Source organism: Erythrolamprus reginae, chromosome Z (assembly GCF_031021105.1).
Source record: "Erythrolamprus reginae isolate rEryReg1 chromosome Z, rEryReg1.hap1, whole genome shotgun sequence".
In the NCBI taxonomy this organism is placed as follows: domain Eukaryota; kingdom Metazoa; phylum Chordata; class Lepidosauria; order Squamata; family Dipsadidae; genus Erythrolamprus; species Erythrolamprus reginae.
Window position 1 is genome coordinate 80,609,605 of NC_091963.1, and position 17,727 is coordinate 80,627,331.

At 36.1% G+C, this 17,727-nt stretch overlaps 2 protein-coding genes across 12 annotated transcripts in view; both read right to left on the reverse strand.

Annotated features, from left to right (window-relative positions):
- Window positions 1-17,727, reverse strand: part of TRAK1 (trafficking kinesin protein 1) — a 709,911-nt gene that overhangs the window by 148,733 nt on the left and 543,451 nt on the right. For all 11 annotated transcript variants that reach the window (XR_011556832.1, XM_070727389.1, XM_070727391.1 and 8 more), the window contains one exon: window positions 12,884-13,021. Coding sequence is in view for 10 of the 11 variants with exons in the window: in XM_070727389.1 (XP_070583490.1) it covers window positions 12,884-13,021 (138 nt within the window). In the remaining variant the exon portion in view is untranslated. The remainder of the gene's footprint in view (window positions 1-12,883; window positions 13,022-17,727) is intronic.
- LOC139153446 (uncharacterized) overlaps window positions 1-17,727 on the reverse strand; it is a 219,879-nt gene that overhangs the window by 72,042 nt on the left and 130,110 nt on the right. The gene's annotated exons all lie outside the window — the stretch shown is intronic.

A 17,727-nucleotide genomic window follows, 5' to 3' on the forward strand; every position in this document is an offset into this window, starting at 1 on the left:
TAATTCTTTGAAGAAATTTGGTCCTGGATTAATTGGGATAACTTGAAATAGAAACAGTACTTTGGGAAGAATATTCATTTTAATTGTGGAAATTCTTCCAACTAAAGATAGCTGTAAATTATTCCATACTTCCAGGTCTTTTTTGATTTGTCCTAGAAGCTTTGTGTAATTATCATTTTTTAAAGACATAACTTTGGAAGAAATCCAGATACCTAAGTATTTAACCTTTTTTGTTGTTTTCATATTTGTTAAGTTTTCAAGATGTTTTATCTGTAAGTCTGTCATATTTTTTGTAAATATTTGTGACTTTTTCTTATTAATTTTCAAACCTGCTACTTTCCCATATTCTTCTATTAAATTTATTAACTTTGATGTTAATGTCAAAGAGTCTTCTATTATAAAGGCTACATCATCAGCAAAAGCTTGAACTTTATATGTTTCTTTTTTAATCTTCAAACCTTTTATTTCCTTTTCTGTTCTTATTTTTGTTAGTAAAGTTTCTAATATTAAAATAAATAATAGTGGTGATATAGGACAACCTTGTCTGACCCCTCTTTGTATTTCTAATCTTCCTGTTTGTTCTTTATTTATTATGATTTTTGCTGATTGATTAGAATAAATCGTGTCAGTTATATTGAAAAATTTGGTTCCCACTTTCATCTTATTTAATTGTATTTTCATGAAGGTCCAATCCACATTATCAAATGCTTTTTTGGTATTTAGAAATATGAGTGCCACTTGTTTTTCAGGGTGTTGTTCATAATATTCTAGGGTATTTACAATTGTTCTCAGGTTATTTTTAATTTATCTGCCTGGTAGGAATCCATTCTGATCTTCATGTATTATTTCATTTATAATGTTTTAAAGCCTAAATGCATATATTGATATAAAAATTTTATAATCTACATTTAATAGCGAAATCGGTCTATAATTTGCGATTCTTTCCTTTTCTGTTCCTGCTTTGTGTATTAATGTTATTAAAGTTTCTGTCCATGATTTCGGTAATTTACCATCTGCTATTATCTTATTAAATATCTCTAACTTCTGGGAGTGGGGCCATGGCGGAGCAGAGCTAAGAGAGACGCTGCTCCATTTGACTCTGAAATTTTCCGGTTGGGGGCTCCTTCAGAGACATCGCAAATCCCGGAGAGGTGAGCGATAAAAGTGGGAATACCACAGGAAGTTGTGGATGTGCGCGAATCCTGCCTTTCCAGGGTAGATCCCATAACCAGACAGGAAAGAAGCCGATGTTCGAACATTATGCCCGAAGACATGGCGACCCCTTAAGACATCAGGAAGAAGACAACACGAGAGAGACGGTATAATACCAGTGGATCGGAGAGTGACAACCAGAAGAATAAGAAGAAGACAGACCCGACCTTTTTCCCAAGAAGGCTCCTGAAAAGGTACGGGTGAGAAAGGCTCCAGACAAGAGGGAGATAACGGCGTAGTGAGGAAAGAGATTGGAGCGTCAAATCGTGAGACCGGAAATAGTGAGTTGCTAGAAACTGCAAGTCCATCGGCTAGAAGGAGGAAATTAAGCCGTAGTTTCTCTTATATACACAGCTCCCCTTGGTCAATTGTTACAAACTAATTATAGAACAATTCGGATCACAGGTAAACAATACCTGCTGGTTTATTTTCTTTCCTTTTCTTTTTGGCTCCCTTTGAGTGGTTTTCCCACTGAGAAATTTGCGTATAATATTAAGAACTTTGCGTAGACATCGAGAACTTTCTGTAGACACAGACCACCAGAATATAAAACTAGTGACTTCCCACGGCGTTTCGAGCATTTATTTATTTTTTCTTTCTCTCTAGCTTCGTACTCATAACTTTTACTATAAGCGCTGATTCGATTTGAAACCAACTGGATTAAAGGACAACGTAAGGAAATTTAACACTAAGCGTATTGGACTATCGGAACTGTGGAAACTTGAAATAACTTCCTGATAAGGGAACACTCTTCCGGAACTGCCAGAAACTTTGGATTTTTTTTCATTCTCCCTCTCCCACCTTTTTATTGCTCCTTTTTTCCTTTTTTGCAAACAGGACGGTTCCTCATTTTTTCTTTGTATTAACTTTTTGCCCATTTTTGGACCATTCCATTATAACCTTTCCAACAACTATTTTCCTATTTTTCTTTTTCCCCCTTTTATTTTTATCTTTATTTTTCTTCTTCCTTTTTGCCACATTTTTATTCTCTTTTTCTCTTCCCCACTACCTACCCCTTTCCCTCTCCTTTTCCTTCTCCCACTATTTGGACATAAATAGATTACTTAACCCATGATATTGTAATTTTTTTTACTCTTCCATTTGAACACTGAGTCAATAATTGATTATTAACTCAGTACAACTTATAGATAAGTTAGATATTACTGTTCTACATATTTTATATTTACATATCTACATATTTAATATACTAATAAGTTTAACTATTCCTAATATTCGTGTTAAGTAATCAACTGTTAAGTTTCAATCTATAATGTACTATAATACATTTTATTGTTTATTGTTTACTGTTTATGCAAGACAAACTAATATAAGTGATAAATTGATTTGAACACCTTAAATGAAATTTAATTAAATATTTTATAAATAACATTAAAATTGATATAGCTATATAAGTGTAGGAATAAGTGTACAAATAAGTGAATGATTAGTGTATGATTAGTAATAGAATAGATATTTTACTACTCTGTTCTTTCCTTTCTACATGTATCTTTGTTTGCTCTGAGACGAACAGATAGAGTGATTATAAGATTAAGACTAAATACTGTATGAATTAAAGGTGGTAGGGATGATTGTGTTAAAATAATCAACTTAACATAATAATCATATTTATTAACACAATCCTAAACATAAGGTTTATTTTTCTTACTATTGAATGAAAGTGTGGAGTAACTTTTTCAGAGTAGTAAATATGTCACAAATATATACTAAGTCTCTTAAGAAACAAATACCAACAACACCACTTACAATTGGAGCAAAATCATCGACAGAAATGACAACAATAGAGAAACAAGAACAAGGACAATCTCTTCAATCCATTCAGAGATCACTGGAGTTAATACAGGAATTTATGAAACAGACCCAAGTTAAAACCAAGTTCAAACAAATAAAAATTTCGAATTCATGAATGGAAACATGGAAGAAATTAAAACTCAAATAAGAAATATACAAGAAGTAATTGATAACCACGATCAAAAGATTAAAATAATGGAAGAGAACATGGTGAAGACGGAATAAAAAATAGAAGGAACAGAAGAGAGATTAAGAGCGGCTAACTGTGAGTTGGAGGGAGCAGTGGCACTATTAGAAATGGAAAAATCTAACTTTTACTTACGAATTCAAAATGAACCGGAAACTAATGACAAAGATCTCTTCAAAAAAATGATTGAAATATTCACTTCACTCTTAGAAGTAGATGAAGAAGGGCTCAGGAATCATATCGATGAACTGTAGAGGGTTCAAACAAACTACGCCAGACGCCTTAAATTACCGAGAGAGTTGCATATTAGATTTACAAAGAAAACCGTCCAAGACGAAATTTATAAAAGCACAAGAGGTGAACTGCTAATATATGAAGGGAAAGAAATAATAATATTAAAACAAATCCCGAAAAGAATAAGGGAGAGAAGAAGAGACTTCCAATTTCTAACGAATAAATTGATAAAACAAGGGATCCCATTTCGATGGCTAATCCCAGAAGGACTGTTAATTACATGGAAGGATAGGAAGATCAAAATAGATTCCTATGAAAAAGCCGATAGATTCATAGAAGAAAACTTAGAGAGAACCATAAATAGCAGTTCGGAGAGTGAACCCCCAAATCAGGAAGCCAAGAACAAAAACACAGAAATAAAAACCGTGAATCAAGATTTAAGAGAAGAAAGAGAGAGAGTAGTTACATGAGCAATGGCCAGGAAACAGTAACATGGAAAAACAAGCAAAAATATTTTCAGTCAACATCAATGGATTAAAATCAACAGTTAAAAGAAAACAAACATATAAGAAACTACAAAATGAAAATGCAGATCTAATTTGTCTATAGGAAACCCACATCCAAAAATCTGAAATTTTTTTACTAGAGAATCCTAAACTTGGTAAAACATTGTAGCCCTAGCAGACAATAAAAGAAGAGGTATAGCAGTGTACGCCAAAGAGTGACTTAACCCGAAACATGTATACTCAGTCGAAGAAGGCAGAATTTTCATACTTGAAATTTCAATAGATCAAAAAAAGATTTTAATAACTGTGATTTATGCACCAAATACCAATCAAAAGGAATTTTATAAAAAACTACATGAACAAATAAGTACGACTCAAAACCCAAATATATGCCTGTTGGGAGACTTTAATGCTATAGTAGATCCAGAAATTGACTATAAATCTAGGAGAAAAAATAACAAAATAAACAATAGAAATCGTTTACCACCAGTATTTTTTGATATTGTGGAAGAATATAGACTAAAAGATACTTGGAGGGAGAGAAATAAACTCAAGACACAATTTACATATTACTCATCCCCACACCAATCATGGTCCAGACTAGATATGTTCTGGACCATTAATGAGATTGAAAATATGATAGAAAAAATTAACATTGGAATAAATATTTGGGCAGACCACCATCCAATAACAGTAACACTTAAATCCATTGAAAAAGGAAATAAACATTGGGCAATATACCCAAATATAATAAAAGAAAAGGAATATATAAAATATATTACCAGAGAACTAACATTCTTTTTGAAAGACAATTGGAACAAGGATACTACTTTGCAAAACATTTGGGACACCACTAAGGTGTATATTAGGGGTCTAACAATCTTCTACACAAGTAGGGAAAACAGAAATAAAAAGCAAAAATTAAGGGAACTACAAGATCAAATAAAAAAATTGGAAATACAGCTACAAAATGATCCACGGGTTGCTGTAACTCTAATTCTGTAAAAGGTTTATTTAATTTTTGTTGTTGGTCTTCAGTTAATGTAGGTAAATCTATAGAGCTTAAATAATCCGAAATCGCCTCTTCTTTTATTTCTTCTTTTTCATATAATTTCCTATAGAACTCTGAGGCTATTTCCTTCTTTTCATCTATTCTATGTCTTGTTACTCCTATTAATCTATTAATTTTTTAATGATTTTAGACTCTCTTTCTTTCCTTAATTTATAAGCTAGCCATCTTCCTGGTTTATTTACATGTTCAAAATATTCTTGTTTCACTCTTTTTATTTTTTCTGCTATTTCTTCTTGTTCTATCAACCTTATTTTATGTTTTAATAGGTCCCTCTGATTTTTAACTTTATCATCATGCTCATTTTGTTGCTTTCCTAATTCTAATTTTTTTAATTCATCCTCTAGTTTTTGATATTGCGTCTTTTTCTCCTTATTTTTTTTTGCCATATAAGAAATTGTTAGCCCCCGTATATATCCCTTTGTTGTGTCCCAAAGATTTTGTTGGGTTGTATCATTATTTTTATTTGTTTTAAAGAAAAATTATAATTCTTTCCCTATCCACTCTTTATATTCAAGGTCGCGCAATACATTTCTATTCATGAACCAATTATTAGATTTTTCTTTGCCTTTCCAATATATAACTAATGGATTATGATCCGCCCAACTGTTGGTTTCTATCTCAATGTCTCTAATCTTTTCCATTGTATGAGCTGGTGCCCAAGCCATGTCTATCCTAGTCCAAATTTTATGGGGGTTTGAGTAAAAGGTATATTGTTTATTTTGCAGGTGGCATTCACGCCATATGTCTTTTAATAATAGTTCCGCACTCATTTTCCAAAATGTTGTCAGTGAGATTACCTTTTTTTCCTTTTCTTTCTTTTTCCCTGTATAATCCATTTAAATGTCTGGGATTGCATTGAGATCACCTACTATTATCATGTTTTCTATTGATAATTCAATTATTTTATCATGTAATTCCTTATAAAATTGTTTTGATTGTCATTTGGTGCATATATTGATATAATAACGAGAGGTTTCAATTCTAGATCTAATTGTACAGTTAAAATTCTGCCTTCACTATCACTATATATTTGTTTCGACTCAATTGTTTCATCAATATACATTGCTACACCTCTTTTTTTTGGTTTGCTAGACTGGTATAGAGTTTCCCTAATTTTGGTTTATTAAGTAATTTTCTGTTTGATTTCTTAATGTGAACTTCTTGTAAAATATTTATTGGTGCTCTTTGTTTCTTGAGTTTAGTCAATATTTGATTTCTTTTCCTGGGGTTATTCAATCCATTTACGTTAACTGAAAATTTTTTCAAGTCATGCGACATCTCTATTTGTAGTATTTTTTTATTTCTTTTAGTTCACGCAATCTGCTATCTAACACCAATTCTTGTTGAATCTGACTGTTTCTTTTTAACATCTTGTATTTCCTCCCTCTCTTTACCGGTAGCCCCCTTTTCTTCCTCTTTATCTTTAGTTTCTTTCTGTAGTTGTTCTGTTCTATTCAATCCGCTTTGTGCAAAAAAGACTCTTGCTTCTTCCACATTCTCTATCTTGATTCTCATTCCTTGCCATGTCAAAGAGAGTCCTTCTGGTACCAACCATCTGAAAATTGTGGGGTTTATTATTAACACGCTTGTAAGGAAGTAATATTCTCTTCTGCTTTCTCTTACTCTCTTTGGGACTTGTTTCAAGATTGTAATGCCTTTCCCCTTATGCTTCCAAGTCTGATTTCTTGCCTCTTTTAGGATGTCATCTCTAATTATTCTCCTAGAGAACTTAATGTGAACTTCTCTTGCTAGGATTGTGCCTCCGAGCATAGCCAGTCTGGACTCTGTAAATTTCATCTATCTCTCTTATAAGCTCTTGTGGGTCCATTTGTAATATTTCTCCTATTATCACTGCCATCTTTGCTGTTAAATCTTCATCTTTCTCCTCAATTATATTTTGGAATCTCAATCCATGCAAGGCGGATCGTAATTCCAGATTGGTTATTGGTTCGTCACAGCCTCTGTTAATTGCATAACTTCAGAAGAGAAGGATTTAGGGGTAGTGATTTCTGACAGTCTCAAAATGGGTGAACAGTGCAGTTAGGCAGTAGGGAAAGCAAGTAGGATGCTTGGCTGCATAGCTAGAGGTATAACAAGCAGGAAGAGGGAGATTATGATCCCGCTATATAGAGTACTGGTGAGACCACATTTGGAATACTGTGTTCAGTTCTGGAGACCTCATCTACAAAAAAATATTGATAAAATTGAACGGGTCCAAAGATGGGCTACAAAAATGGTGGAAGGTCTTAAGCATAAAACCTATCAGGAAAGACTTAATGAACTCAATCTCTATAGTCTGGAGGACAGAAGGGAAAGGGGGGACATGATCGAAACATTTAAATATGTTACAGGGTTAAATAAGGTTGAGGAGGGAAGTGTTTTCAATAGGAAAGTGAACACAAGAATAAGGGGACACAATCTGAGGTTAGTTGGGGGAAAGATTAGAAATAATGTGAGAAAATATTATTTTACTGAAAGTAGTAGATACTTGGAACAAACTTCCAGCAGACATGGTCGGTAAATCCACAGTAACTGAATTTAAACATGCCTGGGATAAACAGATATCCATCCTATGATAAAATACAAGAAATAGTTATAAGGGCAGACTAGATGGTCCGTGAGGTCTTTTTTTGCCGTCAATCTTCTATGTTTGTATGTTTCTATAGAAAACAAGGTTTTCTACAAAGTTGCCATTTTGGGTGTGTCCCCAGGAAGCTTTTTTTTTTTAGAAAGGAAATGGTGGCAAAGCTAAATAGATGGATTTATAGTAAAATAATATCTTTCAACTCCAGAGACCCTATTCTAAAGTTGAGGGAAGAGTTATAATTAGAAGATTACATTTGCCATTGGTTTGCGTGTCAACAACTGAAAGAAAGACTTAAACTAGATAAAAAGAATTATGGTTTTGAATTATTAAAAATGAATTGGAAATCTTATTGTGTAGTAGTAATGAACATATTATTGCTAAGGTTTATAAAACATTACTGAAATTGAGTTTGGCAAGTGAACATGTAAAACAATGTGTGATTTAGTGGGAAAGGAACTTTGGATATAATGTAATGTTTGAACAATAGGAGAATATGTGGATGAAAGGTTTGAAATTCAAACTAAACTATACTTTTTTTTTTAATAAGATGATGTATCACTGATATTTAACACTAGATAAGTTAACTGTTATACCGGGCTATTGGCAAGTAGCGTCCGATTCAGCTGGCAACTAAACAGGTCTCTGATAAATGAGGATTCCCATAAATCTACATCAAAATCCCCAGCTGCAGGAGCTGGCCCAGAGCCCACCACAACATTATCTAAAATATGTAAAGGAATTTCAAATGAATATGGGAAATGAAAATATAAAAAAGGGACATTGGATATTGGAATAGGATTCATATTTTAATACTGAAAATTCTTAAAACCAAGATAAAGATGAAACCCGAAATTTTTTTCAGGGGCTTAATGGAGAAATACCTGGGTGTTTTTTTAAAAAAAATTTTTGATCTTATATATGTTGGCAGCAGCAAGACTACTGTATGCATAAAAATGGAAGGACGTTTCATTTTCCACCATGGACGAATGGCTACCACAGTGATGGAGTTGACAGAGAGGGCTAAATTGACTGTTTTAATCAAAGAAAAGAATATACAATGAGTATAATACATATTGGATAATGAACACAACAGTGGAAATCACAGAACCTGTTTTCTTTGAGAATTTCTTTATAGATCTATCCCAAACAATGGTATTCATTCACAATCCCAGATCTTAAACAGTTTCTCTCTCTCCAGTAGCATCAAAGTGGTTCTAGAGAGGGACTTAACTGAATGGTGTTTGCAGTAGTGCTGTCCTTTCTCTGCCTGATCAGATACAGGTTTTCTTCAATGAAAACTTTTCTCTGTTCTATAATTAAGTATGTTTTTCATATTTAAAAACCCTTTTAAACAAAATAATAAAAAGGGTTTGGGTTTTTTAAAGGCTCATCTGTATGAAAAATTATCCTTTTAGAATTCCCAAAGTATGAAAAACATGTCTGGGACGGACTAACCACTCCGAGTCCTCAGAGAGGCATTTTTTGGAGTATAAGAAGCACCAGAGTATAAGACGCACCAAATCCACATGGAAGGAGGTAGGTAGTGGGGTACCACAGGGATCAGTCGTGGGGCCTGTGCTCTTCAACATTTTCATTAATGACCTAGATGAGGGAATAGAGGGGGAACTAATCAAATTTACAGACGACATCAAGCTGGCGGGGATAGCCAACACCCTAGGATAAGCTCAAAATACAGAAGGACCTAGATAGATTACCACTAACTAGCAAAATGATGTTCAACATTGAGAAAAGTAAAGCCCTTCACCTAGGTAAAAAAAAATTAGACACACATACAGACTAGGAGGAGCCTCACGCAGGGACTGTGAAAGAGACCTGAGAGTCTTGGTGGATAACCAACTAAATATGAGCCAGCAACGTGCAGCAGTGGCTAAAAAGCCAACACAATCTTAAACTGCATCAACAGGGGGATACACTTCAAGACTAGGGAGGTATTAATACCACTCTATAATGCCCTAGTCAGACCTCACCTGGAGTACTGCATTCAGTTCTGGTCACCACACTTCAAAAGAGACATAAAAACTCTGGAAAAAGTACAGAAAAGAGCAACCAAAATGATAAGGGGACTAGAAACCAAGACATACGAAGAGAGGTTGAGGGAACTGGGATTAGATAGTCTAGTGAAAAGAAGGGTAAGGTGGGACATGATAACAGTATACAGGTACTTAAGGGGTTGCCACGGAGAGGAGGGGGTCACACTATTTTCCAGAGCACCAGTGAGCCAGATGAGAAACAATGGATGGAAGCTGACCACGGAGAGATTCAACCTGGAAATAAGAAAGAACTTCTTGATGGTCAGAGCGATCAACCAATGGAACGGCCTGCCAGCAGAGGTTGTGAACACCTTAACTCTCGACATATTCAAGAGGAGATTGGAGTGCCATCTGGCTGAGAAGGTGTAGGGTTTCCTGCTTGAGCAGGGGGTTGGACTTGATGACCTGCAAGGTCCTTTCAACTCTAATAAATAAATAGATAAATAAAGTAGTTTTGGGGGAGGAAAACAAGGAAAAAAGACCTCTCCCTCCCAGCAATTTGCCAAACAGCAAACAGCATAGATAATATACACTGCATATTTCTGGGCATGTGTGCTTGACCCATAGAAATATCAAAGAATTAGAGAAATGTACATTATGCCAGTATATTAATCCCAGAAAGTTTTCTTGAATGTAATCACACTAATTCCTCCCAATTACTTAAATAGATCTACTCCAAACATGACTAAGTGAGGGTTTAACTCAGATGCCTTATTTTAATACTAAAACAGGACACTGTTACATTTCAGATTATACTTTTACAGATCTTTAAAATTAACGTGGCTTTCTGGAAGTATTCTCTGCTATTTAAAAGAAGATACAATAGCACTGGGCCTTTTCAGATCAAGCATTTATTTTAAAAAGCTTCTTCATTTTGTTAGGTTAATAATAAAGCAGTCTTTAAAATATAAGTCTAATCATTTGAACATTCTATAGGCATTTATAGTTATTGACTTACCTCCTTGCAGCAAAAAGCAAACAGCCAGTTTCAGCACAGTCTGAACCTTCCAGCAATTTGGTTCTGTGCAGCTTTAGTTTCACTTAGCCCGCAACTTCAATTAATCAGCTGAGTGTCGGGAGGCAGATAATCTGTGGCTTTGTGCTAAGCAGGCTTTGCTGCTGTTTGCTGGCAGGCATAGACCAAAAGTAGGGGTGGCTGTGTGGGACTACATTCGATGAATAAGACACACCCAAATTTTCACCTTCTTTTGGAGGGTAAAAGGTGCATCTTATGCTCCAAAAAATACAGTAACTACTTTTGTTGTTACATGGAGACCAATTCTGGACTTTGTGAAAATCAGAAATTTTGGTTTTGGGTTTTACTGCTTAGATTGATTTCTTGTTATAAAAAAGGCTAGTTAATTTTATTATGGAAAATGAAAAAGTTGTGATTTGATATTAATGCAGAGGGAATCATAAGTCAACACTTTTTTCCCTTTTCTCCCTCCTCTCCCTTTTCTTTCCCCTTTCCACTGTGTCCTCCTATTTGCCTTGTATTTTATCCTATAATCTAATAAAATAGTATAATTTTTAAAAGAAAAATAGTATATATATATATTTTAGAGTTATGAGATGTTATGGCAAATTCTACAAAACCTGTTTACTCTCAGTTTTGAAGTTACAGCCATTGCAATGCTCTCAATGTCATTTGTCTTTGTAACTGACCAAAAGATTCTTCAGAAATCCCTGGCTATCTGCTCATCACATCTTCCCCACTGGATTCCTGCTGGCCTTCCCATTCCAGCAGGCCCCATACCCTTCTTTTCAAGGATCTCTGAAGTTTGGCTTAGGGATTCATAACAAATCATTTTGTTGTATGGCTATATAGCACAATTCCAGGAACTGCTGCCTTTTTCCAAGTGGTTGCATTGAATTGTGGTCATTTGGAAAAGGGCAGCCATTTCCGGAATAAAGTCACATAACCTGCAACAAAGCAATCTATTCTGCTTCCTTGAAGATTGTGTAGTGCTGCATAGATTTTTTAAAGATAAGTAAATAACAGGGATTGGAGAGGAGACCCAAGCACTGTGGGGACCTGGCAGTGGTGGTGGTGGGATAAAGGCCTGGAACAGGGGTGTAAGGTCTACAAGAGTCTGGTGAAAAGAGAAATCTGAAATGCACGAATCGGGAGGGATGGGGACAGGGATGGGACTCTGGAGTCTGAGATTGGAGCACAAGGTGTCTCAGGGAATAAGGGAAGTTCTGCGAGGTCAGAGGTAAGTGGGCCTATACTAGGTCTCTTAAGGCCCCCTTGCCTCACCCACATAATTGTTTAAGATATCAGGATAGCAAGCGATGGATAACTATAATGGTAACTTGAATCTACTTGTATTTACAGGATTGAATCGGATACTTAAAAATAATTATCTACTTAATATTAGCTAAAATATAGCTACAATTATCTACTTAATTTTAGCTAAAACATAGGTAAAATAAATTGCCCAACATTACAAAACTCCAACTATTGTAACAAACGTGGATTACAATATCTTTTCAATTGATACATTAGATAAAATGACAGTTAAAATAATGAAGCAGGAAGGAAAATTCTACCAAATTTGGATAGATTTCATAGCAATAAAGGATAATATATTTCATACAGATGGAGAATTTGTATGTGCAGAGTGCCTGTCACTACCAATTTTAGTCTGTATTTTTATATCTTTTTTTCTGTATTTAACTTGGATATTAAATATTCAGTTAGTGGATAATTCTTAATCATAGTTCAGTAAACCAATTTTTAAAACAATTATGATTTTTCCCCCCTTTAACTACAGGCTCAAATGTCTATTTTATCTGCAGACCTATAGTAAATCATATTCACCTCTTATGAGCAAATTCGTTTTTGGCAATAATTTATTTTGAAGTTATGAAATTATTCAATTGAAATGAATGAGAATATTTTAAAGAAAAATTGCCTGATAATGATACAGTGCCAATTCATTTAGATATCTACATAAACCAAGAAATATTATGCTAGTAATACACATTGAACATGAAGTGCTGACTATAATATATTCCAAAGGCACAGCAACAATATAACTTCAGTAACACACTAAAGACTGCCTGTTACCTAACAAAAGATTCAACTCAAGAATCCCGATGCTTCTTTTATATATATATATTGAAATAAACCCTAAAACCATTTTCTTCAGTTAAACAAAGTTGCATTAAGTGTTGGCACAAAGTGAATTTTTGAGAACTATTTCATATGAGACTTCTCACCATTGGAAAAAGGCCTAATGAATGGTAACGGCGTGATATAGCATTTGGCATTGTCTTATTTCTAAGATTTTTCAGTTCTTCTTGTGCCTCATGAAGCATTTCCATACATTCTGCATATTTTTCTTCCAGCTCTTGTAACTGCAATGAAAAAAAAAATTAAGTAAAAGTGTTTTTCTTCACTATAGCCTTTATTTAAATGAAGAAAAGTACTTTTTATAAAAGGAAAACATATACTGAACAGATGAATTATACAACTTATTGTAGACTTATATTTTGTTTTACCTATCTGTCTGTCTGTCACTCTATTTATCTACCTACCTACCTACACACATACAGAGACATACACAAAATTATTGCGTATTAAAACTGTTGCTGAAATGATACAAACACAATTATCTCTTCCCCTTGATTATAAATTAGGAGAAAGAAGCCGCTGCATTATTGTGCTTTGAATTACAGTATTAATATCTAACAAAGTTAATATCTACAAAGGTTGAAATAATGAAAAATACTCAAAAGTAATCTCACCAGTTTCATAAGCTTAGTTTAAATGTTGGTATTTAATTAAATAAAACCAGTACAAAATTTGTGAAATGGGTTGTTTTTTGTATTTACTTTCCCACATATTCAATACACATTACTGCCCAAAAATGCCTCTTACACATGTCATGAAAGAATACCACACTTTGATTCTTCAACCAGTCGTCAAAGTCCTTTTCATTGTCTCATTTCAGTCAAATTGATGCCTACAAAGGTATCTATTTAATTTTGGGGAATGGTGGAAGTTACATGGCACCAAGTCTGCACTGTGTGTTGATTAGGTAAGATGATAGTATTCAATTTTCAACTAATTCTTGAATGATTCATGAGAGATGAAGCATAATGCTGCCATGTTGTAGGAGAAAACGTGCTTCTAAGTTCTGCTTATTGTTTCCAAGTTTTGAGTGCTGCAATGAAGTACTTTGAAGTGCCAAGTTCAAGAAAATTCATGTGACTCATGCCATTTGCAATTGTAATTAAAAGTTTTCCTGCCAAATCTTTTTTTAAATTTATTTTGTAGGGAAACGTTCTATGGATTGGTGCTTCATATCTGACTTTTAAAATGAGACTATTTTTTTTGGCTGTCACAATGTTTCTCACTTTCTCTCTCCTAAGCATGACAATAATTGCTGACGAATTTCAATTATTAATGCTTTTATCTTTGCTGTCAGCATGCAAGGAATTCTGTTTATACAAACCATCTCATACTGAAGAACATCAGTAATATGTTCACATTTTCTTTGAAATGTCAAGCTTGATGATAATTTCCCTTTAAGTGCTTTACTGATTGTCTTTAATCAGTTCAACAAACTTCTGCATGTGAAACTCATTGATTACTGTCACAGGTTGCCCATTTAATGCTTGATCAAACAAACCTCTATGTATCTCACCATCTTTTTTTTGGGCCAGTAATACATATTACTTACTTAACTAGTCATCACCACAGGTAATCTGCATGCAGTGTTGATGTAGAAGATGATCAGTCTGAGCCCCAGGGAGGAGTCAAACATGTCATCAGTCTCAAGTCTTCTCATGCCCACAAGAGATCCAAGTCCAGCCAATCGTGAATACTGTTGATTCTTATCTGCCACCAATTCACTTTGACCATTAGTATTTCAAATATACCGTAATAAATTTACGGTATATATTCAAATGAACTGTCTGATCTCCTAATTTCCTGTGCCTGACAGTTGAATTTCAATTGGAGGTATTTTAGTCAGGCAATTACAGCATGTTGTTTAAAGTTCTAAGTAAGTATTCACCGCAAGCTTCCTTCTCAAACAGAAGAGCTATTGACTTACCTGAACGGTTTTCTCGGTGCACTGCGTGGAAAGTCTAACATGGGTAATACTTGAGCCTGATTGGTAGGGACTGAGTTTTAATTTATTCAATTTGAAGAGCACCCTCTAGTTGCCTAGAAGGTCAATTTAAAAGGAAGGGGTAGGAAAAGAGAGGAAATCCTATTTGATAATAAGAGGAAATAGAATGCTGCGTCCCTGGGACAAGCCTGGGTGGGTTTGGACTCTCCATGCAGTGCACCGAGAAGACCATTCAGGTAAGTCAATGAATCTTCTCCAGTGCACTGCTAAGGAGAGTCCAACATGGGATATACCCAAGCTTAATTGTCCTGGGTGGGAGGCTGCACCAGGGGAGCAGCAGTAGTGCAAACCCTCTGGAGTGCAAATCTTCTGCCTTCCAAATACAGCTTCAGACGATGCAAAAGAGTCAATCTTATAATGGCATATAAAGGTAGAAGGAGAAGACCACGTTGCTGCTCTACAGACATCTTCAACCAAAGCTTGAGTGGCCCATGCTGTAGAGGTGGCCACATTATGCGTACAATGCACAGTAATGCCAACTGGAACAGGAAAGTGCCTTGAGTCATATGCCATATGCCATGGTGATTTCATCTGATGATGAAATCTTCCACCCTTTGGAGGAAGGTAAGAAAAAGACAAAAAGTGCTTCTGTCAATCTAAATGAGGCTGTATGTGGGATATATATATTTAAATGCTCAACGAACATCCAATTTGTGCCATCGATGCTCCAGCTGAAGGTTTGCATTAACACAGAAGCCTGACAGGATGAGTTCTTGTGCTGTGAAACCAGATGTTAACCTTCAGACGAAAAACCGGATCCAGGCGTAGAACTACTCTATCTGGATGAAATATACAAAGGTCCTGTCGAACCGACAGGGCTGTCAACTCTGACACTCTTCTGGCAGAAGTAATAGCGACCAGAAAGGCTGTCTTGAAGGATAGAATTTTCAATGGGACAATTTGTAAAGGCTCGAACGGTGGTTCAATAAGAGCCTGTAACACAAGTGGAAGATCCCACGTGGGGTAATGATCAGTCACCTGTGGCCTGAGGTTGATGGCACCACGGAAAAACCCCTTGATGCTCGGATGATGGGAGCATGACCTGAAGTTGTCCAAACAGAGAACTGTTGATAAGGCTGCTACCTGTCTGTGTAGTGTGTTAGGCGCCAGACCTTGAGATCAAACCGGATTGAAGAAAGATCAAGATTTGACGAAGTGAAGGAGAGAAAGGGTCCAGGTTAGTACAAGTGCAATAGACCATCCATATGGCATAGTATAATTATGTCATCGAGATAGCACTGAAGGCGTAATGGAAATGCCCTCAGGTTGGCTGCTACCACATCCAACAATTTTGTGAATATCCGAGGTGTGGATAACAGACCGAAGGGCAAAGCCTTGTACTGAAAATGCCAGCTGCTGATGCAGAATCAAAGGAACTGCCTGTGGGAAGGATGGATTGGGACATGTAGATAGGCTTCTTTTAGATCGATGGATGTGAGCCAGTCTCGTGTCCTGATGCATTCCAAGATTGACTTCAGAGACTGCATCTTGAAATGGTGGTGAGCTACATATAGGTTGAGATGTTTCAGGTTGATGATGACTCGCCAGCCTCCCGAGGCTTTGGGAACTAAAAAGATAACTGAGTAGAAGCCCAAATGCTCCTGGCCTTGAGGAACCAGTTTTATTGCTGACATCTGCAGGAGGTTAGTGATCTTTTTTTTACAGCAGCTTGTGTTTGATAGGATCTGAAGATAAAGTACATTGGATGAAACTGTTGAGGGGGGAGGGCTGAAGAGAAATTTGATTAACAGAGTGGATTTGATGATTGCTAGCGCCCAAGCGTCTGATGAAGTGATTTCCCATTGAGCAGCAAAGTGCTGGAGTCTGCCTCCAATGGGAATGGCCTCTGCTGAGTCACTTTGTCTTATGGAATCCCCAGGAGGCAGAACCACTGAAGGGCCATCTGAGCTGCTGGTATTGACGTCCCCTGTCCCTGAAGGCAAATCTATCCTGTGTATCACCCCCCGTAGGGTAAGATTAAAATAGAGTCTAGAGATGCTCCAAACAAATGGTCACCCATGAATGGAAAAGCAGCATTTAGATCAAACATCCCCTGCCAATTATGGAGCCACAATAGCCTGCGAGTTGAAAGTGTGGATGTCATAGCTTAAGATGCAAATTTTGCAGAATTAAGTGTTGCATCACCCGAGAACTCTGCTGCAGCCAAATGTTTGTTAAATCTTGGCAGAGTCTCAGATCCTCAGAACCTAAATTGGCCTGCATATCCCTCAGCCACAAGATAGAAGTACAGTTAAAGAATGAAGCAGAAGGAGGTCCAAAGCGCCCACACTGCCATCTGGTATATCTTGTGCAGCAGTAATTCAGTTTTCTGATCCTTGAGCTCAGGTCTTCTGCTATCTGACCTGGGAACATGCCATAGAAATAAGGCTGCCCACCAATAGGTGGGAACTGTAAGAGGTCCTCTATTTCAGGCCCAAGTCCGTAAAACATACGGTCTATGGTAGATGGACCTTGAGCTGCTGCCAGTTGGGTCCAGGTATGTTTAATACTGTCTACAAATATTTTGGATGAAGGAATAGCCTCCAACTCCCTTTTTGGTTCATTAAGAGACTAGTGGCTGGGTCAATGCCAATGGGGTGATAGATTCGTCCCCAGTTCCTAAGTTGGTAATTACCTTGGCCTTGTGTAGTAAAGTTTTAAATAAGGATGGTTTAAATAGCCCAGTATAGTTTGGCTGTTCCGGAGTTGCCTCCTCATCCTCAGAGAACTCATCCTCTGGGAGGCCTTTATCCTTCTGCATTGCAGCTTCACCTAACTCAGAACCTCTGATTGAATATGGCCATGCTGCAATTGACCACAAATCCTGAGCTGGGGCCCTTACAGTAGGAAAGGAAGGGTGCTGTTGAATACCAGTAGCTATTCCATGAGAATATGCATTGACTATCAATGCATATCCTGAATAAA